General features: G+C 53.1%; 1 protein-coding gene across 7 annotated transcripts in view; it reads left to right on the forward strand.

The window, feature by feature from the left end:
- Window positions 1-27,036, forward strand: part of TMEM108 (transmembrane protein 108) — a 326,114-nt gene extending 299,078 nt beyond the window's left edge. For all 7 annotated transcript variants that reach the window (XM_070576059.1, XM_070576061.1, XM_070576060.1 and 4 more), the window contains 3 exons: window positions 9,464-10,888; window positions 20,065-20,219; window positions 25,133-27,036. In XM_070576059.1, coding sequence (XP_070432160.1) covers window positions 9,464-10,888; window positions 20,065-20,219; window positions 25,133-25,255 — 1,703 coding nt within the window. In that variant the 3' untranslated portion in view covers window positions 25,256-27,036. The remainder of the gene's footprint in view (window positions 1-9,463; window positions 10,889-20,064; window positions 20,220-25,132) is intronic.
- The last annotated feature ends 307 nt before the right edge of the window (window positions 27,037-27,343 follow it).

Genomic DNA, 27,343 nt, shown 5'->3' on the forward strand with positions numbered 1-27,343 from the left:
GTATTTTCTTTTCATTTTAGAATAGTTTTAAACTCACAGAAAAGTTACAAGAGTAGAACAGAGAGTTCCTACGTGCCCTGCACTCAGATTCCTCTGTTATTAACATCTTACATTCCTGTCATACAGTTGTCACAATTAATAAAACAATATTGATAATTAGTGCTAACTGCAGTCCATACTTGATTCAGATTTCCTTCATTTTTCCCAATGCCCTTTTTCTGTCCCAGGATCTCATCCAGGATACCACATGACATTTAGTTGTCGTGTCTACTTAGATACATTTTGGATGTGATGCTTTCTCAGACTTTCCTTGTTTCTGATGACCTTGACAGTTTTGAGGAGTAGTGGTCAAATATTTTGTAGAATGTCTCTCAGGTGGGATTTTTCAGATGTTTTTCTTCTGATTATTCTGGGGTTATAGGTTTGGAGAAGATAAACCACAGTGGTGAAGTGCTGTCTTTATATCCAGGGGACACATTCTCACCGTGACTTTATCCCTGTTGATGTTGACCTTAATCACCTGGCTGAGGTAGTGTTTGTTGGGTTCTCTGCTTGTAAAGCATGGAACATTTTTTATGAGCCTTTTCCTTTTAGTTTGGGAGAGTACAAGGCAGTCTGGACTGGTGCCTTTGTATTCTTTCCCATGATGTCAGCGAGATGTTCCCTGAATATTAATGACCCCATTATTTTATGAGAAGCTGAGTTGACCTTTTCATCCGTCTAATTCTGACTCTCATTTTTGTTTGGAGACAGTCTTTGGGAGAACATGTCTGGTGTGTGGGTTTGTGCCCCTGTCATGGCTGACTTTCTTCGCTTCTAGCATAGCAGCTCCTTGAAGGAAACGGTCATGACTTTAATATGTGGGCACCATCTACTAGCCTCCAGCTTGATTCTGTCTGTCCCCCAAGCCCTCAAGGTGCATGGGTGCCAGGGAGCTTCGTGGCGCTCCTGCATGCGTTTGTTCCTTTCTTCCTTTGCGGGAACTGCCAGCTGTAGAGCAGAGAAATCTTGACGCCGTAGAAGGAGCCGGGAATTGAGATGTTTCCCTTTCCTGAGTCTGGGCAGGAGAGGAGGAGAGTTAAGGGAACCTCAAATCAGCCTGTTGAGCTGCAGCGCTAAAAAACTCTGATGTTTAAATCCAGAATGTCACTGAAAGAGCTTTAATTTCACTTCTACATAGATGGATTCCACTTACTGTTGCTGCCTGACAAACCACCCCCAAACTCAGCGGCTTAAAACAAAAATAACCATTCATTTTGCTGATAAATCTGTAATTTGGGAAGTGATCAGTTGTCTCTGCTCCACCAAGATTCAGCTGGGGTAGCTTGACTGGGCTGGAAGATCCACGTTCAAGATGGCTCGCTCCCGTGGCTGGCAGGTTGGTGCTGGCTGTCATCTGGAAGTTCGGCTGGGACTGAAGCCCAGGGGCCTCAGTTCCTTCCCATGTGGGCCCCTCAATGGGCTGCTCAGGCGTCCTCACAGCATGATGGCTGGTTTCTGAGAGTAGGCACTCAAGAGTAAGAACCAGGAAGAAGCCTTACCAGCTTTTATGACCTGGCCTCAGAAATCATGTGGCATCAGTTCAGCCATAGTCACAAACCCACCCAGATTCAAGAGGACAGAACATAGACCTCACCTCTGAGTAGGAGCACCAGAGCCACGTTTGGGAAGAGTCCGTGGGTCAGGATGTATTGGGATGGTTATTTTTAGAAAACACAAGCTGCTGCAGCTGGCTAGTGAGTGATTTAGGAGGGTTTCTTATTCTTCAGCAAACATTTATAGTAGCCAAGGTGCTGGACTAGATACAAGGATGTGACATTGAACCAGACACGGTGCCTGCCCTCCAGCAGCTTCGTGTTCAGACAGCGAAACAGAGAAGACCTGGCCATTTCCATTCAGAGAGGTGGGGGCTTAGCAGTGATGGGCACACAAGGAGGGACTCCTAAGAAAGCCTTCAAGACTCTGGAGGAGTTCTGGGTGGAAAATGCTAGTCCCAAGCGGAACCAAATGACTAAGGCAGAAAAGCTAAAGCTGGGAGAAAAGGCAACATTAGTTGCCCCAAGTGTCGCTGCCTTTGGGGAAAGTTTGGTTTTTAATTGTGGTCATGACAGCTGTTACTATCGTTATGTCATTGCCTGTCTTCATAAAGCATTCCTCTGCTCATGTAGGACGTTTTCCTGAATCAGAAATCTCTCAGTCCCTAGGGTCTCAAGCTGCCAGGGTCGGAGAAACCAGCTTTAAATCCTGGTCCTGCTCCATGGGGACTGTTTTGAACTTAGACAAATGGCTTAACTGTCTCTTAGCATGCAGATGATGGCAGGACCCAGGCTGCAAATCTGTCATTCTTGCCTGTTTCCTGCTCCCAGGAGAGAACCTGTGCCGTGCTTGTGTGTGTGCATGTGTTGCACGTACATGTTGTTGTTAGGAAGCTGTGATCTGCTGGCCTCCTGGAGCTGCAGCCCAAGGTGAATTCATGCTGGCCAGAGGCCACAGGTGTGTCTGGGTGCCTGGGCCCCGTCTCACGTGATTTTCTTGCTTGCCGTTCTGGAGATTGCACTCTGGGAAATAATTCCCCGTGGAGTCATGGACCTCATCAGTCCACCTTTTGAATCAGTGATCTCCAGACATTTCTGGAACCCACCAGGTGATGGCCTCAGGGAGCTCTACACACCAAGCAGAACCTTCTGTCCTTTAGCCCTGTGATCAGAGCCATGTCCCCAGCAGGATCTGATGGAAGGGCACATTTGGAATGTGTCTGCCCGGAGAGAGGGCTACAGCAAAGATTTGCACCTGAAACTCCTTAGTTTCATAAAGAAGCCAAGATCATGGGCATGGGTACCTCTTAAGAGCAGTTGCCCAGCTCACCATGAAGTCAACGATACATATTTATTTTTGAGTGAGGGAAACCATGCTCCAAGAAATGCAGAGTTCATGTTTTATCTTTAAAACAAGGGGGAACATCAAAGTTCAGAGGGGGGAGCACACTGGAATACGGGGAGCATAGTGATGTCAAGAGAGCACTGTGGGTTTGGGGCATTAGTGGGACTGGGGCAGGGCAGTGAGTTGGCCTGGATCCCTTCTGGCCCTAACCCTATGTAATTGTGTAGCGAGGCAAGTATTTCGCTTTGTTGGGCCTCAGCCTTCTCATCCATTAAGTGAAGGAGTTAGATACCAGAGAGACCTGATGTCCCTCCCTATTAAAAGACAGTAATCTCAGAGCTGGCCCCATTGCCTAGTGGTTAAGTTTACACACTCCACTGTGGCGGCCTAGAGTTCGCCAGTTCGGATCCTGGGCACAGACCTACACACCACTCATCAAGCCATGCTGTGGTGGCATCCCACATAGAAGAACTAGAATGACTTGCAACTAAGATATACAAATATGTTCTGGGCTTTGAGGAGAAAAAGGAAAAATAAAGAGAAAAATTGGCAACAGATGTTAGCTCAGGGCCAATTTTCCTCACCAAAAAAAATTTTTTAATTAAAAAGAAAGACACTAATCTTGAAATTAGAACAGCTGTTTCCTGGCAAGATTGTGTGTTATTGCCCATGTCAGAAACAGACTCCCTGATGGTCAGATTTGGTATGCTGTGGATACTCATTCCTTTTGTTGTAGAAACATCAGATGCAGAAGTTAAATTCCCACAACTTCCAGGTACCTATTGCTGAAAAACAAACCACCCCAAAACAGTAGCTTAAAGCAGCAAAAGTCATTTATTTTGTCCACGAATGTTAACGTTGACTGGGCTCAGCTGGGTGGCTCTCACTTGGGGTCTCTTGTGTGATCACAATCCAATAGTGGCTGGGCCAGGCTCATCTCCTAGGCTCCTTCCCTCTCAGTTCTCACGCCTGGCTGGGGCTAGACCAGCTGGGCTCCCGAGGCCTTCCTCTCACTCTCCACACGGACTCTGCACACTCCTTCTCCGCATGGGCTCTGCACACTCTCTCCGCATGGGCTCTGCACTCTCTCTCCCGCAGGGGTTCTGCCCACTCTGTCTCCGCATGGGCTCTGCACACTCTCCACATGGGCTCTGCACTCTCTCTCCGCAGGGGCTCTGCACACTCTCTCCGCATGGGCTCTGCACTCTCTCTCCCGCAGGGACTCTGCACACTCTGTCTCCACATGGGCTCTGCACTCTCTCTCCACAGGGGCTTGCACTCTCTCCGCAGGGCTTCTGCACACTCTCTCTTTGCATGGGCTCTGCATACTCTCTCTTCGCATGGGCTCTGCACATTCTCTCCACATGCCTCTGCACACTCAGTCTCCACGTGCTAGCTTCGAAGGAAGGGAACTCATTACATGGGGCTGAAGGCCCTGAGGAGAAAACTGCAGAAGCTGCGTGACCTGTTCTGCCCTGTCCTGGGATGTTATGTGGTGTCACTTGCCTCATTCTGTTCACTAAGGAAGTCACAAAGGCCCACCCAGTTCCAAGGGGAGGGGAAACAGACTCCCCCTCTCGGTGGGAGGAGTGTGAGAGAACTTACAGACGCAGATTTTAAATCACCATACCAAGCATCCAGGATGGCCGAGCTGCCATCTTGCTTAGGGCTGAGGGATGGCTTAGAAGACTTCTCAGACTCCTGTGATTCTGTCACAAGGCTTTGGAGACGATGGAGACAATGGCTGGCAGTGGAAACCTAGTTTAATGAGGAGGGAAGCTCTACTTAAAAGAAGATATTTAAAATTACAAGGAAAGTGGGATAGAATTCTGTTTATATGTGTAAAGGAAAATTTGTCTTTGTAACAAATATGTCTTGTGTGTATGTAAGCAATTTTAAGAGCAAATTATGCAGTGAATTTAATTAAACAATGGTGTGCATGAGATGCCAGGACTGGGGAAGAAGAGAGAATTACAGCAGGGTTTCCAGCCCTTGTATTGAACTACTACAAGTGTGCCACCTGCCCCCAGGTACTTGCAAAGAAAGTTAATTGACTGGCTTGTTAAAAGAAGACCAAGTGTGTGATACAGAGCCCTGAAATGGAGATAGAAGAAAACAAGAGGGAAGAAAAGTCGAAAGACCAATGACAGAAAGTCAATTCCCAAAAGATTATGGATCATTGCTTTGAATGTGCAGAGCGGGGCGGGGCTGAGGGGGTGCAGACAGTGAGTGAAAGTGGTTGCGAGTGTAGACTCTGAGCCAGCTGCCAGGTTCAGAGCACAGCTCACCATTCCCCAGCTGAGTGAAAGGAGGCAGGTTCCTGTCCCTCTCTGTGCCTCCTTTCCTCAGTTGCAGTAGGGAGGGAGTACCCGCCTCCTCACGTTGTTGGGAGGATAAATGTGTCAGTACGGGCTTTGCCCTTCCAGCAGCTCCTGGTACGCAGGAAGCACTCCATAAGGATGAGCCGTTTCTCTCTTCACCAGTTCCCTCCTCGCCTTTGCCAGTTGCAAATATCACCCCCAGTGTGGACTGTGGGCAGCCCACAAATAAACAGGAGGAAGGCCCTTCCTTCCCTTGGGTCCTGGGATCAGGTATGCAGTGGAATTCTGGGTAGAATTCTGTGACATCTAGGTCCCCATCTATCTGTGGGTTACCCCCCTCACACACACTTGTCCTTATTCTAGCACACTTGAAAAATCAATTCCACTTTTAGAGCACGTCAAGCTAGATTTTAGTTTTAGTCTCTCTTACGTATTTGAAGTTAGAGCCTCCAGAGTCCATTATGTAAATCTATGCAAAGGATATGCAAAGAGGCGCTAGCCCCAGACTGTGGGGAGGGGAGCAAGCAGGCCAGCACAAAGGGCCTTGAATGAAAATTTGCATCCCGAGTTGAAGGCCTTGTACGGTTATTGTGACAGTGTTCAGTTGTTAACCTTTTGTGCCAAGGAGGAGAGGTAAACTCTTGTCTGCTTTCCATATTGAAGGTGACAGGCGAGGTTGAAGGAGAGGTTTGGGCTGTGCAACACTGTAGCAATTTTTATGGAACAAATGAAAAATTGCTTTGAAATAATAACTGTGATGCAGGCTGTGTACCCAAAACTGTGTGCTCTTGGACAAGTCACTTCACCTCTTCCATTGCCCACTCTGTGAAATGAGGGCACTAGATTCGGTTTCCCCTAGGGCCCCTCTCACCGTGACAGCTAAACGTCTTCCTCCAGGTGGAACCCCTTGCACGCAGCATGGCAGCATCCATTCAGGTACCAAAGGATTACTCTAAAGTCTTGAGAAGAAATGGCTGAGGTGTCATTTTACAGTCCTCCCAGAGAGAAAAAGAAAACTTCAGGGGATGCTGGCAACTGAAAAAAAACAAAAAACAAACTGAAAAAAAACCTGCAGGAGCAGCAAAGGCAAACACGTTTACTCACGTGGTGAGTCTCAAGACAAGGAGGAGCCGGCCATCCACTTCCCAGGTGGGAGGAGTCTAGCCCCTGGACTGCTCCTGGTGGGAATGTCAGGGGAATTTCTTTCCCTGAGCATTTTAAAGACCAGGATGTGTTAACCCCTCTGCCTCTGGAGTGCTACGGAAGTTCTCCTAGAGGCCAAGAAGCTCCTCTCCCACCCCCAGGCCTGTCACTGGCGTCACTAGGGGTCTCTCTGAAAGCTTTGTGTTGCCCTTGATGCTGTTGCCAAAAGATTACTGTGTCCTTGATCTCTGATCTCTGATTGTAGCGAACACATCTGGTGCTCCACCCCAGGGATCCTCTGGGCCCTTAATTTTAACTCCAGCTGTTGCGGCAGCCACCAGCTGGGCACTCCATAACCTGACAGGCTCTCCACCCAGGGCTGCTCTGACTCAGCCCCGCGCCTCGTGCAGGAGCGAGGACGTGCGGTGGAGTGAGCACCATGCAGCAGCCCTGGGCCAGTTGGGTGGGAGCTGCTGCTAAGTGCCCCTCTCACACGGACAGTTGGAGGTGCCGTCTACTCAGCTCCTTGGGGGTCCCCAGTGAATCTGAGTTGCCCGTTCTTGTCAGCTCGTAACCTGCCCTTGGAGTGATTTTCCCTGTTTCACTCATCTCAGACTCTCATGGCCGTCCCTTCAGATCACTTCCCAGAATAAACCATCTGCACACAGCCCCATCTCCGCCTCTCCTTCTTGGGGCATCTCTGAGGGAGACACTTGTGTCGGTCTGCTCAGGCTGCCGTAACAAAGGACCACAGACGAGGGGTTAAATAACAACGGATGGTTGCCTTCTCACAGTTCAGGAGGCCAGAAGGCCAAGCTTCAGCTGCCAAGAGGATTGGTCTCCCACTGGCTTGCAGAGGGCTGCCTTCTCACCGTGTCCTCTCGTGGCCTTCTGTCTGCAGAGCATCCCTGTGTCTCTCTGTGTGTCCTAATCTCCTCTTCTTCTAAGGACACCAGGCAGATTGGATTCGGGCCACCCTGATAGCTTCATTTTACCTTACTCATCTCTTTAAGGGCCCTGTGTCAAATACAGGCACATTCTGAGGACCTGGAGGTTAGGGCTTCAACATACGCGTTAGGAGGAACACAGTTCAGTCCATAACAATGCTTACATTGAACCAAGGCACTCGTGAGGCAGCAGAGGCTAGTAGAGAATGTCCCTCAGAACGTCAGAGGTCACAAGCACCAGTTCTAAGACTACGTTGTCCCTGTGGTGTTAAGCTGCAGGAGAGGGGCTGAGTAACCCTGAGCCAGTCAGAGCATAGTGGCACGTTGTTGCTTCTGTGGGTGCAACTTACCGTCCTTCTTGTCCCCCTTGTGCATCATCGGTGGTGCTTGACCAGGAAAAGCATGCATTTTGGATACTGCCCTGGTTTCGTATACTTCTGCTGCTTGGGACTTTGAACTTGGTACTTAATCTCCCTGAGCCTCAATTTCCTGCCCCGGCGAATGGCTGTGAGGGTTCAATCAAGTGTGAAAGACTGGGCTGGAACAGGCGCTCAATAAAGTTTTTAGGACTGACCTGAATAAGCAGAGCACACAGTTGATGTATGCTTTAGATCACAAATGAAAGTTTAGAAAGGTAGGTTGGTCTTAGAGATGGTGGGGGCTACAGTCTCTGATCTACAGTCCCTCAGCCTCCCCACACCCACTAATTTGCAAGTGCAGGGTGAGGGGGACGTCAGTCCACTCCCGGACTCCACCCCACACCTAAGTTGGAGGCGGCCCCAGTGGTGCTGCTGGAGATGGCCAGGAAATGATCTCCCCCCTCTGTTCCCGGAAGCTCACCAGAGTCCCTACCCTCTCCTGCCAGCAGCTTGCTGACCATCCCAGACTCCCAGGAATCCCTGCGAGAGCCCTTGCTTTGGCCATGGCCTGGGCAGCCAGCAGCGCTGAAGGAAGGGCATGAGGGTGAGCAGGAGGGGGTAGTGTGAACAAGGAGGAGTTCATAGGTCAGAAGCAGGCCCTAGAGGCTGTTGGGCCCAGCTTTTCCTGGCCCATGTGTTGTACAGGGGTGGCCAGTCTTCCAGTCTATAATCTGAATAGATCTGTACATCTCAGGTGTACGTGAGGTGTTATTTTTAAAGGTAGGTACATGCTGTTGTGTTAATAAGATCCGCACATATTTAGAAGTGTTTTTAAATGTGTAGTTTTTGTCCTTGTGTATTTGCTCGATGAACTAAAGCGTATACAATGACCATCAGGCAAAATCCAGGATTTTCTTGTAGTACTCAAAAGGGCTCCTCCTGCTCAGAAAGGCTGGGCATCACTGGTTCTCCACAGAGAGTTCAGCCTCAGGAGCACCTAGGAAAAGCAGTCAATGCGGACGGCAGCCGTAAACCCGGCTGGCGTTTATGGAGCACGTCTTCTCTTCCAGGCTCTGTGCTCAGTGCTTTACGGGTGCCAGATCTGGTCGCCTGCTCTGGACCTGCCCCCTTCTGCCTGTCACTCTCCAGTGGCACTGACATCTCTGTCTTGTTTGTGCATTTGTGTGAGCTCATCCAGGGCCACATGCCACGCTGTCCCTTTTCGGGTGCTCCAGGGTCGAGGAGAAGGTAGACCCTCCTTAACTGGTTGGTGAGAGGGCCTGAATGAACAGAGGTCTGTCCATTTGTACCTTTGTCTAGTTCATAAGTGGAAGATTCAGCAAAGGCATGGGAGCTGGTCAGCTCTGCCCACCTGAGCCTTCCTCATTTGACTCAGTGGCTCTCACAGAGCTTCCGGCTTCCCTGTAGTCAGGCTGGCCTCGACCACTCCCTGCTGCAGAGGGGCAGCGGGCACTCAGAGGCCCACTCCAGCCCCAGCCTGTTCTCGAAGGTGCCCGTGGGTGAAGGGCTGATAGCATTTCAGAGGCATTTGGGAAGGGGTGGGGCTGGCTGGCTTAGCCAACTGTGGTTCCCAGCCGTGCTGGGTTGCTCCTACCTAATAGACCTGCCGCTCCCTCTCCGCCCCCGCCGTGATTCTGGATCTGATAAGTGTCAGGGCAGCAGTGTGGACCTCAAGAATGCTCCTGGTGTTTCCCTTGAGTTCCCGGAGGTTTACAGGCTCATGGATTAGGAAGGCACAGGCTCTGAGCTGTTCCCCGGGTATTTCACCTCTTCTCTCTGTCTCCCTCTCAAGGCTTCCTCCTGATCTTGGCACTGACCGAAGCACTGGTATTTGCTGCCCAGGAACCATCTCCCAGGGAATCTCTTCAGGTCCTCCCTTCAGGCACCACCCCAAGCACTATGGTGACAGCACTGCTCAGCTCTACCAGACACTCATCCGTGGCAGCTGCACCTGCCTCCGTGGTGACACTGACCCTCCATCCCGATGGACCCTTCTCACAGACGGAAGCTCCCACAGCAATGACACCCCATCCAGATGGACACCCTCCTACAAACACCATCTCCACCATCATGGCAACAGCAGCCACCCCCCATTCTGAAGGCCTCCTGCCCACACAGCCCCTTCCTGCTACCATGGCAACCACATCCTCCCACTCAGAGGGCCATCCTCTAGGGAAGGCTGCACCCACCATCCTGCTGACAAAACCAACAGGAGCCACCAGCCACCCCACCACAGCACCGACCCGGGCTACCACGCGCAGGCACCCCAGGCCTCCAGGCTCTTCCCGAAGGGGGGCCGGTAGTTCATTACGCCCTGTCCCGCCTGCACTCAGTGGCCACTCTGGGAGGAAGGAGGGCCAGCGGGCTAGAAATCAGAGCTCCACACATCTGGGGCAGAAGCGGCCCCTGGGGAAGATATTTCAGATTTACAAAGGCAGCTTCACAGGGTCTGTGGAGCCTGACTCCTCCACCCTCACCCCCAGGAACCCACTCTGGGATTACTTCTCCTCGCCACAGCCCCAGACAGTGGCCACAATGGCAGCGCCCAGCAGGACCTCGTGGGTACCACCCACTGCCCCCCTGGTGCCTGCAGAGGACAAGCCAGGCCTTAGCACAGCAGACCAGGGGGGTGGTTCCACCTTCACCAGCCAAGGAGTGGAGCTGAACGCCACAGCAGCCTCAGGTGCCCCTGCCAGTCCACAACCTGCCCCAGTGCCTTCTCAGCACCCCCGCGGTGACCCACAGGACAGCCCCAGCCACAGTGACTCCTGGCTTACTGTCACCCCTACCACCAACAGACCTCTGTCTGCCAGCTCTGGCGTCTTCACGGCTGCCACAGGGCCCACCCAGGCTGCCTTCGATGCCAGTGTCTCAGCCCCTTCCAAGGGGATTCCTCAGGGACCATCCTCAACCCCACAGGCCCCAGCGCACCCCCCCGGGGTCTCAGAAAGCACTGTTTCCCAAGCCGAGGAGAAGGCTGCCGCTACCCCCACCATGACCGACAGGGTGCCCAGTCCCCTCTCCACAGTAGTGTCTACAGCCACGGGAAACTTCCTCAACCGCCTGGTCCCTGCCGGGACCTGGAAGCCTGGAACAGCGGCGAACATCTCCCACGTGGCTGAAGGGGATAAACCCCAGCACAGAGCCACCATCTGCCTGAGCAAGATGGACATCGCCTGGGTGATCCTGGCCATCAGCGTGCCCATCTCCTCCTGCTGTAAGTGCCTTGCCCTGTCCCCCTCCTCCCTCCCCTCCTTCCTCTCCCACGTCAGCCAGCCCCAGAGTTGGGCAGTCCCCACCAGGTGGGCTGCAGAACTTCCCAGAATCCCGAGAAACAAGGTGGCAGGACAAGAATCATGGGTTATCCCTACCCCTAGTCCTGGGGTCTGCCGCTGCGGCTCAGATGCCCACTGCTCGTGAAGGCGCAACTCCCAGGAGCTGGGAGAACCTTCAGGTTCTGCAGAAAGAGACACCAAGCTGGAGCGGTGACATGGCTCACCCGGGACCCCGGGGTTAGGGAGAGGCAGGGCTGGGATGAGAGCTCGAAGAATCTGTCTCCCAGCCCAGTGCTCCTGTCCTGACACCACCCTGCCCCACTCACCCTCAGGGGTAGCCTGCCAGTGCCTGTAACAACGTGGCACCAAGACACCAGCAGTGAGAGTCGTCACTTCCTAATGTACGGCCGCCAAGGAGCAGAGCCCTCACCTGCCTCTCCTACTTCACTCCCATCTTCCTTCCTGTCTTTACTCCCCTCCTTCATCTCTCCTCCTCCTCTCTCTTCCCCCAAGAGGGAAGAAGAGATGAAGCTTTGGTCTTGCAGGAAGTTCTGTTAGCCTTGGCAAAACAGTTCTTGTAGCCAAGTTGAGGCTTGAGAGTTCCCTGTGGATTTAGCTGCTCCCTGCCACCTCCCCCACTTGTCCTTGTTCCTGCAGGGTGTGAGCTGGTTGCAGTGTGGGCCTCATCTTCATCTTTGGCCTCCAGAGGTGTTGGTGGAAAAGGGCTCTCCCCAGGCCGCCAGCACCTGTCTGTCCCTCCTTTACTAGGGATCAGGAGACTGTCTCCCTGACAACTCCATCAAGGTCCTGGTGTGGCCGCTTGGACCTTAGGCTTCCGTCATCTTCCCCGTGTACTTGCTCCTAGGTTCTTAGAGTTTCTCGACCTCAGCCCCGCCCCACCCCGCACGGGTGTCATCCAGCCTCCCTCTGGACCTTCCAGGGGTGAGACAGCTTCTGTGCTCCTCGCTCATCAGATAGCCCATTCTAGAAGCAGCCCCTCAGGTTGTTACCAGCTCTCTTGGGGGCCTGACATTTGCCTGCTTGTAATTTCCACTCTGTGGCCCTAAGCCATGCCTTCCAAAACCAAACAAAACAAGTCCATCTGCTACCCCTTGAAACATTGGAAAAGGCTCTCAAGGGCAGTCTTCTCCTTCTCTGAGCTTCTCATCCCTCCCCTTCAGGTCTCTTCATAGCCCCATTGCCTGGCCCTGCCCCGCCATCTGCCCCTTTGGATGGCCTCCACTTTGTCCTGCTCCCCCAGAAGGGAGCGCACAATGCACACCTGCCTGGCCCTGGCAGAGGAGAGCGGATGGTGGCTCCCTTGTTCTGGACACTGTGGGCACATTCGGGCGGCCTGCACTGGCATCAGCTCCGTTGGTTGTGCTGACTGTCACGTCACCATGGGCTCACCCTGACCTCCAGAGGAGCAAAGCCCCAGAGGCTCTGCACAGAGGAGGCTGTGGAGCCGGGTCCACCAGGCTTCCTCCCGCATCGGGCCGTGTACACGTTAGTGCAGGAGGCGTGTGCCTGGAACGTGAACGCGATTTCTCCTCACCATTGTGCTCCAAGATCTTTCTAATCTGGAGTCTGGATTCGTTCCAGGAGCCACCTCTCCCAGCTTTCTGTCTCCTTCTAGTTGATAAGCAAAGCAAACGTCCCATGTCAGGGATGGATGAGTGGAAATGTTTGCAGGCTGCATGTTTCATTCTTTCATTAAGCAGCTTTATTGTCTCTCATGGAAACTTTTTGTTCCTAAAACTTTGCCCACTTCTAAAACAGAAGAATGATAATGAGAAAATGTAGCACTATTAGCCAATAAATTATTAATAATGGTCATATTTGAGAAATAACCACATTAGAGACAGCTTTCTAATTTTCCATTCTTTACATGAGTCTAAAGGCTCTAGTTTATGATGTGAATTCCCATTATTTTTAATCATTCCATCATTAAAACAGACTAGTCAGAGGAATAAAATAAAAACAGAAAAAGCAGGGGCTGGCCCAGTGGCATAGTGGTTAAGTTCAGTGCCCTCTGCTTCAGTGGCCCGGGGTTCACGGGTTCAGATCTCAGGCTGGGACCCACACCACTCATCAGCCATGCTGTGGCAGCAACACACATATAAAGTGGAGGGAGATTGGCACAGATGTTAGCTCAGGGCTAATCTTCCTCAGCAAAAGAAAAAAAAAAACAGAAAAAGCAAAAACACTGTGCAAGGAACACACCTTACAGATGGGGGCATAAGTCGCCAGGTGAAGTGACTTGCCCAGGGTCCCCATCACACAGGAATCAGCCCACATCTGGTGGTAGAGTCTGTTTGTCTGATTCAACACATTATTTCGTGAGCACCCATTGTGTGCCAGGCACTGTGCCAAGCACTAGGAGCAGGGATGTGTGATGTGGCTCCCTCCACAACATCTGGAGCCCTCTCCTTACCTGGGCCTCCCTCTTGGCCTGGGCCAGTCAGCACAGAGCACACAGGCCACACCCACCTGGGTTTGCAATTCTAAAAAGACTTCTCCAGCCCTTTGCTATGTAAGAGTTTGAAATCAGATCAGATCTTACTGCAAAGCTGGAAAACCCATGGGCTGCCGAAATCATGCATAATAATGTCAGCCAGGAGAGAAGCACGGACACAGACTGGACCTGCACCTCGAGAATGCTGCTGGCACTCTGACAGGAGCTGCAGGCACTGGGACAGAAAATATTCCTGTGTAAAGGATGATAGGAACCTTTCTTCAAAGTGGACTGTTAGCCTCTGGGAACCCGGACCCCACTTCCTTTGGCGTCTGTCTTGCATTTCCCCCATCCACATGGGAGGCTCCCCTAAGCCATCACTCACCCAGGTTCCTGCTTCAGCCCTGGCCGTCTCCACTTCCAGCTCCCTGTCCTCTGTCATGGCCCCCTCTCCTCTGAAGGCCCCTAAAGGAGGGACATTAAGATAACAGAATACTTCTTCACCACGCTGTGCTCTTTCAAAGTACAGAGGAGTAAATGCTCGGGCTGTTTTCATAACCCAGCCCCACTCTAGCCATCAGCTGGGCAGACTCTTCCAGGTCTAAGGGCCCCATATTTCAGACCTTCCCTGCCGCCACATTTATCCTAGCGCTCACTCTGCAGCCCTCAGAGAAGGGTGTCATCCTCTGCCTGTTTGCGAGGCAGTTCAGGCAGTCTAGGCTGGTAGCAAAGCGCACGCATAGGTTTCCTCACAGCTGGCTTTTCAGACCAGCCCTGGCCCTGCTCTTCTCCATCCGCCAGAAGCCCGACTTCAGAAGGCCAGGACTGCTGGGCAGGTGGGTGAATCGCTGCTTCTGGGGGAAGCAGGGGTGATCATAGCAAATCTCAGGGCTGCTCAAGAAGGGGTGTCAGCAGTTCCACCTGCCCGTCCAGAGCGTGCGCTGCACCCGACAGCTGGAAGGGTACATGTGCCAGGACTGGAAATGCCTCGTCTCCTGAGCCACGCCAGAGACAGCCACACATTCTCAGCTGTGCTGAGGACCAAAATTGATTGGATCCAGGCCACCTTCAGCTGGAGCAGGGACCATGTGGCTCCTGAGCTGGTCTCTGCTGCCACCATCAGGACACACAGAGCTCACCACCTCCTGCTAGAAGCCTCTGGGCCTGGCACTGAATTGGTCCTCACTCACGGCTGTCAGGGCTGAGTTTTCACCAGGAGGTCAGTTTTGTGGCTCTCCCAGGCTCCCTGGCAAGTCCTGCACAAACCCATCAATTCTTGAGAATGTCTTCACTCAGCCTCCCTGAAGAAGACCGGGGCTTCGTGGAGGATGAGAGCAGGCTACAGGGCCAGCTGCAGATGTTTTCAGCAAGCCAAGCTGAGCCTGGCCGAAGCAGAGTAGCAGCTCTCGCTGACCCTGGACTCGTGAAGGTGCAGGTGCACCTTGCCCTAGAGCAGTCTGGCTTCCTTCCAGATATACGGTCTAGGCCCTTGGCATATCAGGGCAGCATTCAGGGAGAGAACATATCCTTGTGCCCACACAGTTCTTGGCCGTATTAATCTGTGAATGTTAGTCAAGTCTGAATGTACATATGTGCCTTTTACTCACAGTCCTGAAATGACTTTGTAGTTATCATATAAGAAAACCTCGGTCAGAGTTCGCTTTGCAGTGAAAAGAGTAGAAGAGAGTGGGACCAGAAGGAAGTGTGACCAGAAGCTTTGTCTCCTTGGGGCTTATGAACCAGTTGGAAGAGGACAGGGAGAAGCAGGACAAGGCAGGGTTGTCCAGGGGACATCACCTCAGCTGCACCAGTGTGTGGTGCCCAAGCTTTCACAGCTCTTCTCTGTGTTTTCCAACCAGTGCGCCCTGCTGGGAACCTCGCTGGGCTTTTTCAGGCATATTCCCACCCACCAGGCTGGGGAGCCAGACCATAAGCCTCCAAACCTGGTTTCCCCGGCCCGTGGCCTTGTGTCCAGCCTGGCCTCCTTCCATACCGTGAGACCTCCGCTGGGCCTCCTTCCTGAACCTCCAAAGGGGGGAGTGATTGTCCATAGCCTGGCTCTCCCCTCGAGTTGGCACCACTGAACTGAGTAGTTTCTCCCACTGCCGGAGGATCTCAGGTTTCTCATCTACAGAATGAGGGGCCACACTGAAATGTGTCAGAGCTGCCTGTCCCCTCTAACTCTCCTAGCTTCAAACCTGCATGAATCGCTAGAGAGGAAGCCTGGTGTGATCGCAGCACTTCGCCTGGGAGTCAGACACACCTGGACGTCATCCCAGCTCTGCCACTTGTCACCTGTGGGACTTGGACATATCAACATTGGTCCAATGTTTTCTTACCTGTGAAAGGAGAACTGATGCCCACGTGTTAGTTCAGGGCCTCCAGGAGGCAGACACCGGAACAGGGTTAGGCCTGCAAGAGATTTATTGGCAAAAACCTGGGAGGGATAAAGGACGGGACTGGGGTAGGCAGGGAGAGCCCAGACTGCAGTGCAGGTCTGACACCTGTGGGACGAGACAGGGAGGGACAGAGGACTGGGAGGGAAGAGTCTCGGGCTGCAGTGCAGTTCTGGGAGGGTTTCTGACAGGCCGATGAGAGTCCTCAGGCCAGTAGAGGAGCCTCTTGTCCTGCAGGCCCAGGCTGCACTCGTACCCCTGCTGCATCAGTCGTGGCTGGGAGCCACCCAGGACACGTGGCCTTGCACATATGTGGTGGTGGCTCCAGAGGGGCAGCAGCTGGGCCTGTCCCTAGGCTGTGCTCGCTGCAGCAGGAGATCTGAGCGGCATTTTCCCGGCTGCAGCACCACCCCAAAGACTGTTGTGGAAATCAGGGATGATGCCTCTAAGGTGCTGTCACAGTTCTGCCCTGGGGACGGGGCTCAGTAAAGGGCAGTGGTCACATGGTGATGTTCTTCCTCTCACTATGGTTAGGATTTGCTCCGCATTCTCAGGCCATGGAGTGAGCACTTTTAGCAGGTGTTTGAAAAGGTTGATCCTCAGGGGACCTGTAGGGTTTCATTTCCACTTCCCCTCACACAGCGGGTCCCAGCCCTGGAATCATGCCCCTCCCAGAAATGTCAGCACCGTGCCCAGGGCTCCATCTTAAAATCAGTGGCCCTCCCCCTCCCTGTCATACATCTGACAGCGGATGGGCCCACGGATGGTTTCCCACCGGCGTTCCTGGGGGAGCCCAGGGGCTTGCTCAGTTCTCACTCCAGTTTTAACACTTAGGAAGTAGAGATCCCGTCACCCTCTTCTGGAGTCTGGACAGCTGTTGCCCTTGTAGAAATGGAGCAGCTGAAGCTTTCAATTAGATCAGAAAGGGGTGTGTGTGCACCTTGTGTTCGCAGAGAGCTGTGTGGTTGACAGAGTGTGCCCACGTGCCCGAGGCACAGTGCCTCCAGGGTTCAGGATGGTCCAGGACAGCGAGCGTCAACCTGAGGGTCACAGAGAGCTGGTCAAGTTCCAGCAATCAGCTGGTGGTCGGATCAATTCTGTTAACTTCCATGAGTTTCAGTCGCCTCTTCTGTAAATGGGGAGAGTACCAGGGCTTTCCTCGGGCAGTGCTTTTGTGGGTTCAATCAGGCTGTAAAATGCCTGGGTCAGCACCGGGAAAGGGTTAGAGACTCCGTATGCCTGAGTTACACTTTTCTTTCCGAGAAGAAAGGTCAGACCACTGAAATAATGACAGTTCTAAACCGCAGGTGCAGCCTTGGCCTTGAGCCAGCCAGCCGTCATGCAGCCCAGGTTTTCTTCTAGATCTCTCTTGTGGAGGATGCTGGCAGAACAAGAAGAAAACTATTAATTGAGCGTCAGGCGGTGCACTCGGCATTTTGCATGATGTCCGTAACTCTCGTTACAGCGCGTGAAGTCGACAGTGATCAGCGTGATGAAGAGACTTACGTAGTGTAACACACCAGAGCCAGGCTTGAGCCAGGTCTTCTGGACTCCACGCCGTGCTCTTCCTATAGCCAGGCTGGCTCCTAGGATGTCAGTGAGATGGCATTTGAGAGGCACTGGGAGCTCCCTGAGAGAAATGTAATCAGGCCGGGAGCACTAACAACATGTGGGAGGAGAAAGCTAGGAGCAGAACTCCCTGTCTGACCCCCAGGCCATCCCGCCTCAACGCCCGCGCTTCCTGCAGGGCAGGATCCTGGTCCTGTGTCCTGAGCAGGCCCGGGCTCCAGAGCCAGGGTCACTGTGGGCTTAGAGGGAGCACTGCACTGGGGGTCAGAGGACCTGGATCCTGCGACCCACACCAGCCCAGGTTCGCAGCTGGGCTCACTGCAGCCTCGCCCTCTCTTTATGGCTTCTGTTTCACCAGCTTGAGGTCCCCCCAGGCTGTTTCACTATCCCAGTTCCAGGAGTAGAGTGGAAACGTAGTGACAGTGAAGAATAAAGACACCAGAAAGGGGGAGGCAGAACCTGGGGTCTCGCCCCAGCCCTGCCGCTCTCTGACCTGTGCTGTGGCGAGTCATCTGGGTTCTTTGCACCGTAGTCTTCTCACCCGCAGAATAAGGCGCTGCCCTGAATTAGCAGATTTCCAGGCTGAGCTCTGCAGCCCTCCCTTCACCCCTGTTCCTCCTCCAAACAGTTGAAGAAAGGGCTCTTTGGAAGGAAGCGAGGAGACCCACAAAATCTGAAAAAGTCTATACCAGCCAGTCTAAAATTCCTTTTAGCTCAAACATTTAGAAATCTCCTTTATATTTTTTAAACTTTTTTAAGGGACCTGGGAAGAGTGGTAAGCCAATTAGAAGTCTCTGATCACAGCAGATCAGATGGAATGCAAACTTGACTCATCTCTTGACCTTGTCAAGAGGCCTTTTCAGGTTGAGACGCCAACAAGGCCAGTGGCTGGGAAGAGAGCTACAGAATCCCTCCATCAGCGCTCAGGGGCTGGAGCATGGGCCCTGAGGTCCCAGCCTGTGTGGGCGCCAGCTTTTGCAGCTACCCCACACCCTGGAGTGCACAGGCCCCCCATGCTGGCCAAACCCTCAGGTGGGTGTGAGCAGAGTGGCCCTCTGCTGCCCCCTAGTGGCCATTGCCATCATGGTGCTGGCCTCCAAGCACTGCTCAACCTGGGGCTCCCTCTCCCTAGCACCAGCGGTTGGCACCTCCGGGATGGCGAGTGTAGCCCTGCCCACCCCTGGCCTGGAGTTTCAGCCAGCCTGCAGGGTCTGGTGATCGTGAGCCTGGGCAGGAGATGCCTAGTCTTCATGTACTGGCTTCTCCCTGGGAGGGCTCCAGTCCCTCTTGTCACTGTATCGCCTGTTCCACTGTGTGAGCCTGGACAGGCCTCCCACCTCTCCTACCTCAGAAGGCTTCCCTGTCAGGATGCTCCAGCCCCTCTGTTCACACCTGGGTCATCAGCAACATCCAGACGTGCTCCTCACTCCCTGGGGCCCCACGAGGCTCCGAGATTGAACAGACAGGCTTGCAGGTCAAGCCGTGAGGAGCCCTGACCAGGCCCGTCTGTGCAGTGAGGCTGCTGATGGTTAAGAGCATAGACTTTGGAGTCCAGATGTCTGGGCTGCTCTTGGGCAAGTCACTCTACCTCTCGGAGTCTGTTTTCCTGTCTGTACTGGAAGATTAAATGAATTAACGTTCCTAAACCGCTTGGAACCCTGCCTGGCAGCCTGGCACATAAACGCTGTATAACTGCTAGAGGCTTTTTTTTTTTTTTGACGATGATGATGATGCCAGAGCAGCTGTTTTATCAGGTCCAAGACCTCCGCCCAACAACTTGTCTGCCATCGAGGCCCTCTGTGGAAATCAGGGCTCATTTGTGGAGGTCACTGGGCTCTGCCCCCCGTTTCTGCCACACGCCCGCTCTGAGAACTCTCCTTGTCAGTCCAGCAGTGCAACTGAGAGAACGCGCACCTGTCCCTGCACCAAGCTCTGGGAGCCCTCCCACTGAACGAGCAAGGCCTTTTCTTGGAGCAAACTCGAGGGGCACTGCAGCATCCACAGTTTTCCGAAATGACATCCAGGCCTCTTGCTCCTAAGCCCTGTGGATACAGCCTCTCAAGTCCACTCTGGCCCCATCTCCTACCTCACTCCCCCATGCTCACTCTACTGCCGCCATGCTACTCTTTTCTCACACATGTCAAGATTGACCCCACCTCAGGCCCTTTGCACATGCTGTTCTCTGCCTGGAACACACAGTCCCTCTGTTCTGCATGTGGCAGCTCCTTCCCCATACCCTATTCTCAGCTCTGAGGTCACCCCCTTGGGGAAGCCTTTCATGACTACTCTAATGCAGTCTCTGGCCCATTCTCACCATTGTCTCTCTCACTTCACCCTGTCTTGTTTTCTTTGAACAGCTGTCACTATCTGAATTTACCTCATTTGTTCATTTTGCCTGTCACTTATGTATCATCTAACCCCGTCTGCAGCCTTCCACACACAGGATGGAAGCTTGTGAAACAGGGCAGCCTTGGCTTGTCCTTCACACCCTGTCTCCCCAGCACCTGGCACAAAGTAGGCCCTCAACATAGATAGATTATTGCTGAATGAACAATTGAATGAATGAATGGGTAGGAGGCTGAATGTATGACCTTCACAGCACCCCCACCCCGCCCAGATACGCGCCCGTCACTCGGCAGTGCGGGCCCCCTGCTTGCCGCCTCCCTCCCTGTCTCTCTAACTTGGGCTCTCCCCACAGCTGTCTTGCTGACCGTGTGCTGCCTGAGGAGGAAGAAGAAGACGGCCAACCCAGAGAACAACCTGAGCTACTGGAACAACGCCATCACCATGGACTACTTCAACAAGCACGCCGTGGAGTTACCGCGGGAGATCCAGTCCCTGGAAACCTCTGAGGTAACGAGCCCCAACCCAAGGGTGCCCTGGAACTGCTGGCCCCACTGCGGGGACAAGCACAGGCTCCAGCGAGGGCTGGGGAGCATCTGCTCACCTCCTAGGGCCTTGCTCCACAGAGCGTGGTCCACGGGCCAGCAGCCACAGCCCCAGGAGTCTGCAGGCCCCACTGCAGCCCACTGAATCAGGATGTGCATGTTCGCAAGAACGCCCAGTGCCTTGAGCACGTGTTAAGGTTTGGGAAGCACTGTTCTTGGGACTCCATGTTTCTGGGAACAAGTCAGCAAGCATTCATTGAGGACCCGTTGTGTGGTAGGCACTGTCTGGGGACTGTGAAGATGAGAGCTTGCTCTCAAGGGGCCCAGGTTCCAAGGTGTGGCTGAGGTATGAACCCCAAGCATCATTCAAAAGCAAAACAAACCAGGAGAGAGAGAAGAAGAGTTGCAGAGAGCTGTGGAAACCCATCGAGGAAAGCTGTCCCAGTGGAGGTGCTGGAAGGACAGATGGATCTTGACAGGCATTCCAGCAAAGGAAGTAGCCCAGCTCAGGGGGAGATGTGGGCTGGCCGTGGCATGTCACAGGAGGGAAGAGTACATCGGCTCAGGACGCGTTTGCCCAAAACACCTGACTGGCCAGTGAGCGAGCTGAACTCTGAACCCAGGTCTCTGTGACCATGGAGTCCATGCTCTGTCCACTCTCACACAGAGGTGGGGCGGGGGCCAGGGAGCGGCAGGAAAGGTAGATGGACCAGGCACGGCCTTGGATGGGTTGAGTGGAGTTTGTATTTTAGTCTTGGGCAGCAGAAGATCATTGAAAGTTTTGAGTCTTGTGTGACCTAGTTTAAAAGATTGTGCTGATGGCCTGGGGCAGGCGCTCTATACGTGATCAGTGAATGGACAGGAAGGAAAGGAAGGGTGGTTTAATGGACGGATGAATAGGTGGGAGGACAGACAGAAAGACAGACGAGAAATGAGTAGGTCAACTGAGATGCAATTGAGATGTCCCGGGAGAAAGATGGCAGATATCTGAGTAAAGGCAGTGAGAGTTGCGAAGAGTTCTTCTCGAGGTATGGTCCCCACTTCCCCTGCAGATCCGTCCCCCACAGCAGCCAGGGTGAGCTTTGATGAACATAAATGTGATCACACCAGTCCCATGCCCAAAACCCTTCGGTCGCTTCCTGTTGATCCCAAGTTACAGTTCAGAGTCTTTTACAGGGCCTGTGAGGCGGACCTGGCCCCGCCCAACTTTCTAGCCTCATGTCATACCCCACTCCCCATTTGCTAAGTGCTAGCCACATTGGATTTCTTTTCGTTCCTTTGCTGCACCAAGTTCCCTCCTACTCCAGGGCTGTGCATGAGCTGTTCCCTCTCCTGAATGTCTTCTGTCCCTCCCTAGCGCCGCCTTCACTTGTTCCCCTCTGTGACTCGCACCCATCATGCAGGCCCAGTCTCACGGTCACTTCCTCAGAAGGGCCTTCCCTGACCTGCCGGGCTGGGTTCGGCTTTTCTCGCTTATGGTCTCAGTTCCTTACACTTTTCCATCATGGCACTTGTCCAAGTTGTAATTTTGAAGCTACTGGTCTGATATTAGTTTAATATCTCTCCGCCCCACTAGAATAACCGGTGCCTCTGCATTACTAAACCCAGGGGTCAATTCCAAGCCCTCATCTTACTCCATCCACCAGCAGCACCGGCACACTCGATCCTTTCCTCCTCAAAACGATTCTCCCTGGCATCAGGGCCCTGTCCTGTCATGGTTCCCCCCCACCTCCCAGCACCTCCTTCTCAACCCCCACCACTGGTTCCCTGTCCTTTCCCTGACCTCTAATCACTGGGGTGCCCAGGCCAGTCCTCCCACTGCCTCTCTTCTCTTTCTGCTTAGCTCCGTGACCTTAAATACCATCTCCACACCGTTGATCACCAAGTTCTACTCTAGCCTTGATGTCTCCCCTGAACTCCAGACTCATAGGCCCAGCTCCTACTGTGCATGTCTAAGGGGCATCTCAGATTCAGCGTGCCCAGGATTGAGTTCTTGACTCCCCCCCAAACACCCAAGCTCACCTGGCATTTTCGTAATGTAAATGGCACTGCCAGGTGCCTTCTCCTCTCACGCACCGCACATCCAGTCTGGCAGCAGGTCCCGCTGGTTATTCCTACACACGAGCACTTCCCGCCACCTGGATTGCTGCCCACCTCGTCCAAGCCGCCATTGTCCCTCACACCGCGGATTGCTGTGGGAGCGTCTGGAAGCAGGACTCCCCGCGCCCGTCTTGCCTCCCGCAGTCTGTCCTCCACACAGAAGCCAGATGATCTTTTCAAGGCAGGACCTCATGTCAGCCATGGCCCCCAACCCTCAAATGGCTCCTCTTCCAATTCAAATCCAGATTCTTCTTACCAGACCCTTCCTGGGCTGGCCCCTGCCCACCTCTCTGACCCCCTCCTGCCAGAGTGCCCATTGGTCACACGCTCACTTGAGCCACACTGGCCTTTCTGCTTTTCCTCCAACACAGTGAGCGTGTCCCACATTAGAGCTTTGCTCTGGCGCCTATCTGAAGCGCTCTTCTCCTGACTGCCCCTGTCCCTCACGCCCTTCAGGTCTCTGTTCCAGGGCCACCTCCTCAGGGAGCCTTCCCTGACTGCTCCACACATTAGACACCCACCCTCCCTGCCATGATCCTGAACCCCTTCCCTGCTTTATTTCCCTTCCGAGCACGTCTCTCCGCCTGACAGTGCACACTGTCTCTGGTGACTGGTTCGTTGTCTGTCTCCCCTGCTGGAACATGAGCAGCCTGAGGACAAGAACCTTGTTGTTCTGCTCCCCGCTCTGTGCCAGCCCCTAGAACGTGCGCAGCATGTGGGTGGCACTTGGTCAGTGTTTGTCACATAGGTTTGGTTCCCGGTTTCCCCATCACCCAGCCCAAAGCCTATCACCAGTGGAGACTCAATAAAAAGTTGTCAGTGAAGAACAGACAGAGGGACAGGCTGCATGAAGGCCGTGACCTTTAGTATGGTCAGTGCACGGAGAGCAAAAGTCTTCCTATTACAGCCAGTGAAAAAATGGGCAGCTTGGCAAAGGGGCTGGCCCTGCTCTGAGTGTGGGGTGTGAGCCCCGACTCTGCGTTTCTCATCTTCTCTTGACAAATTGATAAATGAGAACCAAAGCTGCAGGACGGTGCCTGTGAGCGTCTGTAGAAAGGGCCCAGTTAGTCCTTCTGGCCCAGACCTCCAGGGCCACCGTCACACGCAAGCCAGAGGCTCAGGCCGAGGGGCGGCCCGGCCAGTCCACCCCAGGAGCAGGTTGCGGTGGAACCAGCAGCGCGAGGCTTCAGCGTGGGTTTCGTGCCTCTTCCCCTCCCGCAGGTCTGCTCCCCTCCCTCTGCTTTACTGATAGTGATCCTAGTTGCTCCAGCTCTGGGCCCATGCAGGGACTGCAGACCACCCAGAGAGGGACACCGGTCACGTCACGGGGCGTGTCCCCCGCCGCAGGCCCGTCCTGGACTGGCCGCGCTCTCCGCCTGCGCTGTAGCTGCCGAGAACCTTGCGCCCCGCTCCCCTTCCAGCTGATGGAAGCGGCAAAACCCAAACCCGCTGCACGGGTGAACGGTGATGCCCAGGAGGTGCTGGGAAGCTCCGTGCTGCCTTTTTCCCCTCCCCTCCTCATTTTTTCTTCTTCATTTCTTGTCTGATTTTCTAAATAACCTCCTATTTTTCACGCAGTGACACATCCCCACATGGTTCACGCCTGGTGAACACTCGCTTTGTGAGAACTATAAGACAGCAACCCAGACCTCAGCCTCCAGAATTCCCCTCCACGGCTCAACCCAGAGCCCAGGGCAGCGGGAGGATGTCTGTCCCCTCGCGGACGCCTGCCCTGTGCTCCGTACTCAGGGCTGCTCCGTGGCCACCCCACCGATGGGCGCTCCGCGAATCCAGACGTTGAGGGAAATTCTCTTCTGGAAAGACATTTTACCAACAAATGGCCTTTCTTCCTTTCTCTCCTTATTAGCCATAAAGCAATATGTACTCCTCAAAAATTGTGTATGTTTTGTTTAAAACTAAACCTCAGAGAATCAATTGTGGCTTCTTAAAGTGAAGGTGTTTCTAAGCAAGTCGGGCCCAAGGCAGTTAGACCTGGGCCTGCAGGTTCTGAGCCTTCGGTTGTTTAGAACTGGAGCAAACTGTGACTTTTTTCCCTAAATTTGTACCTGGGCCTGAGTGTGAGCACAGCCCTTTCATGGCCCACAAATACTTGCAGTCCTTGGTAGCTGGGGCCAAAGCCATTCAGATGACCTGAGCAGGGGAGCACCTGTTTCTAGGCTTTTCCACTGCTGGGGCTGTGTAGACAGACTGAATTTTTCACTTCCCACCTGTTGTGTAGTCACACACAGATTCAGATCTGTTCAGCTCAGCACATCTAGTGTACCAGAAATGGGGTGAGAATTCCGACCAGGCTCTGGGAGGACTGGGAGGGGAGGAGTTAGCGCCCGGAAGCTCCGACAGTCGACAGTCGGTGGCAGGAGAGGAAAGGGGTGGGCAGTGTCGGGTGTTTTCCAGGGAGGAAAAGCAGCCAGGTCTCCCAGGGAGCGGCAGAAAGGAGAATCTGGGGCCCAAGTGGACCAGGTTTTGCCCACTAGGGCAGTGAGCCATGTGCTGTGTATGTCGCGCTTGGCGAGGCCTCTCGGACTTTTACCAGGAGAGCGATGCCATCTCTGGCACCCTGAGGTGGGGCTGATTCAGGAGGCAGGAAATCCTTTTCAGAAGCGGCTTTGAAAATCTGAAAGAAGAGCAGAGAGGGCGCTGCACCTCAGCGTTGGCAGTGAGGATGATGAAAAACGCTTACCGAGCAATCCCATGTGGAAATAAATGCCGCCTCCTGACCCCCCCAGCTCACAGCATCTCCTCCCTCTCTCTCCCCAGGACCAGCTCTCAGAGCCCCGCTCCCCAGCCAACGGCGACTACAGAGACACGGGGATGGTCCTCGTTAACCCCTTCTGCCAGGAAACGCTGTTCGTGGGAACCGACCAAGTCTCGGAGATCTAAGGGCCGCAGCCCCCGCTTCGCCAGTCCCTCCTGTCCACCTCCAAATTATAAATATACACATATATATGATAAATGTAATCTTTGTGTAACCCTGACTTAATGAGAAACATTTTCAGCTTTTTTTTCCTGAGAATTGTCAACATCTTTTTTATAAGTGTGGTTTAAAAAACACTTTACAGAACAACCCTTGGCTTTATAAAATAAAGTCTTTCTAAGCAAAGCGGTTGGCATTCATTGCTTCTCTTCCTGACTGTCCGTGAGCCCCTGGGGTTCCCAGCAGCCCCGGGCAGGTAAGGGAAGAGACTGGCCTGCAGAACTGGACTGTCCAGATGGTCACGTGCACGGCCCCTGAGTGCTGCTGAAAGCTCTGGTGCCTCCTGACTTGGTGTCACCCCACTTCCCCTCCGCCTCGCACTGGTGAGGGGAACTGGGCCACCCGGTGGGAGACGGCACTCACGCACGGAGCAGGACAAGGGGACATCTCAGCACCGCCGAAGAAGAGTGATGTCACAACGGCACCACGGTCAAGTGTGATTCCGGCCGAGTTGCAGGCGGCAGGCAGGAGCATGCAGCCCCCGGAATCCATGGAGGCTGTGAGGCACCTGAGGCCACGTCCCCCGCACTTCACAGGACAGGGAGCTCCTGCCGTGCTGACAGGACTGCCTTTCCCCGAGATAGAAGGCTCCCCCTTAAGCACACGCCTGCATCCTCTCCAACACCCACATCTGCATTACACGTGCCTTCCTCTGGAGAGGGTTTAGACGGGGCTGCGGCCCTGGAGCCTGAGAACGCTCGCCCGTCTTCGAGCCCATCTTCGAGGAGCAAATGTCTATTGGGGAGCAGCTTTGTTTTCTCAACAGGCCATCGCTCGGTGCCCCGGAGGAACGTGTCTATGTAGAAGCCTTGAGGCGTGGAGCCGTCATTTTGAAACCTTCCTCCAGCGATCTTAAAAAAACAAGATCGCCAAAGCAGGTCGCTCCAGAGAAGACATCCTCTCTCCCTCCTCAGTTGCAGACCTGCTTGGGGGGCAGCCGGTGGCCCTGCCATCCCGCTCTCATGTCCCGTCTGCCCAACCTGCGCCCTTCCTCGGGGTCAGCCGATGCTCCCCCGGTCCCGTGCTGCGTCCAGCTTGGCCCATGGGTCAGACCCTCCAAGACGCAAGTTGGGCTCCAGAGATGGCTGCTGCTCCATTTTTCCCCTACCAGGTGGTGGCTGGGAGAGAAGACGACTGCTCTGACACTTCCTTTCTCTAAAAGAAAAATAGTTTGATAGTATATTTTGAATATAAATGTTCTTCTAGTTGGATTGGGAATTGAACTTGAATGTCAATTCATATGTTCGTGTCGTTTCCGTGGTGTTTTTATCATGACTTTTTCCTTTCTTGCTACATTTTCCTTTAAAAAAAAAAAGATGGCCTTCAAAACTGTCTGTTGTCAATGTTGTACGAACCTACTTAACGTGAGCTCAGCTGTTGTCTCTTCGAAGGCTCTTCAGCCCACGAAGAAGCAGGTGAAGTGTTGCTCTGAGATTCCGTTTCCAGTGTGCTGTCTGACCTTTGAACCTTATCATAATATTTCTGTCAGCTCTCGCATTTAGTATACCAATGTGTGTGTGTATAAATATAAAGAAATCTGTTTGTAAAGTAAATTTATATATAGCATATGTAATCAAAGATACATATGTTATATATACACATACGTGGATGTATGACTTATTTTTCCTTATCCACAGAATTCAGCTACCGTGTATATATAAATAAACTTATTTTATTAGCCAGAGCATCAAGTTGCTAATACATTTTGCATTCTTTTTATTTTAAAATAACTATTAAGTCTTCCTTTCGTACCAACACCACCCATGTCCATCTGTATTTTGTAATCCATTTTTAACAGCAAGGGGTTTTATGAGCAGGATGGGCTAATAGGATTAGCAATTTATCATTTGATGAATCCTTTAGAACACGTTTGTGATTTCTCCAAAAGAGAGTCATCTCTCTTCAGGTCTTCGGAGACGTTGGTGACAATTAGGGCACATCCCCTCCTCATCCTCCATCTCCGGCCTCAGGGCATTATTGTAAATATCTTTGCA

This window comes from Equus przewalskii, chromosome 15 (assembly GCF_037783145.1).
Source record: "Equus przewalskii isolate Varuska chromosome 15, EquPr2, whole genome shotgun sequence".
Classification (NCBI taxonomy): Eukaryota; Metazoa; Chordata; class Mammalia; order Perissodactyla; family Equidae; genus Equus; species Equus przewalskii.